The sequence below is a fragment of the Orycteropus afer genome, unplaced genomic scaffold (assembly GCF_000298275.1).
Source record: "Orycteropus afer afer isolate SDZICR_OR568_19922 unplaced genomic scaffold, OryAfe1.0 scaffold01243, whole genome shotgun sequence".
NCBI lineage: Eukaryota > Metazoa > Chordata > Mammalia > Tubulidentata > Orycteropodidae > Orycteropus > Orycteropus afer.
The window spans coordinates 198,554-199,593 of NW_006922830.1; the positions used below are offsets into that span (position 1 = coordinate 198,554).

Sequence of the window (1,040 nt, forward strand, 5' to 3'; positions counted from 1 at the left end):
TTTTTTCATTGCTTCTATAACATCTTTGTTCCTCAAGCTGTAGATGATGGGATTGAGCATGGGAATCACAATGGCATAAAATACAGACACTATCATGTCATGGTCCAAAGCGTAGCTGGAACTTGGCCTCATATACATGAAGAGGATTGTCCCATGATAAATGGACACTCCAGTTAGGTGAGAGCCACACGTAGAAAACACTTTTCTCCTCCCTTCAGCAGAACGAATCCTCAGAATGGCTACCAAAATGAAACCATAGGAGATCAGGACAATGAGGACAGTGAATATCTCAATGGAACCCACAAAGTAGAAGAGTAGAAGCTCGTTGATATGAGTGTCAGAACAGGAGAGAGCAAGGAGTGGAGGTATATCACAAAAAACATGTCTAATTTCTTTGGATGCACAGAAGGAGATGCTGAAAGTTGCTACTGTGTGTGTAGTAGCATTCAATATCCCACTGACATAAGAAGCAGTGATGAGTGGCACATAGACTCTGGGTGACATGTTAACTGAATACAGAAGCGGGTTGTAGATTGCTACATAGCGGTCATAGGCCATTGCTGCCAAGAGGAAGCATTCTGTGCTCCCAAAAGTGACCAAGAGCCACATCTGCGTGGCACATCCAAGGAATGAAATGCCTTTATTCTCTGATAGAAAATTGACCAACATTTTTGGGGTGACCACTGAAGAAAAGCATGCATCTAGGGAAGATAGTACACTCAGAAAATAGTACATAGGGTTGTGGAGTCTGGAATCGATCAGTACTAATAAAACCAGTCCCACATTTCCTACCAGAGTAAAAATGTAGATTGCAAGAAATAGTAAAAATAGATAGATTTGCAGCTCAAAATCATTTGTGAAACCCAACAATATAAACGTGGTGACTTCAGTGACATTCTTCAACTGAACCCTGTATGGATCCAGTGCTGATGACAACACTGACATTTCAGTTGGTATTTATAAGTCCTAAATACAATTGGAGCCTATGAGTGGTACAAATGTTTAATGAGCTTGCTGCTAACTGAAAGGTTGGTAGTTCA

The 1,040-nt window shown here is 41.0% G+C and overlaps 1 protein-coding gene across 1 annotated transcript in view; it reads right to left on the bottom strand.

The window, feature by feature from the left end:
- Nucleotides 1–960, bottom strand: part of LOC122152044 (olfactory receptor 1102-like) — a 10,002-nt gene extending 9,042 nt beyond the window's left edge. The window contains exon 1 of the mRNA XM_042783455.1: nt 3–960. Coding sequence (XP_042639389.1) covers nt 3–945 — 943 coding nt within the window. The 5' untranslated portion in view covers nt 946–960. The remainder of the gene's footprint in view (nt 1–2) is intronic.
- Nucleotides 961–1,040: the final 80 nt, after the last annotated feature.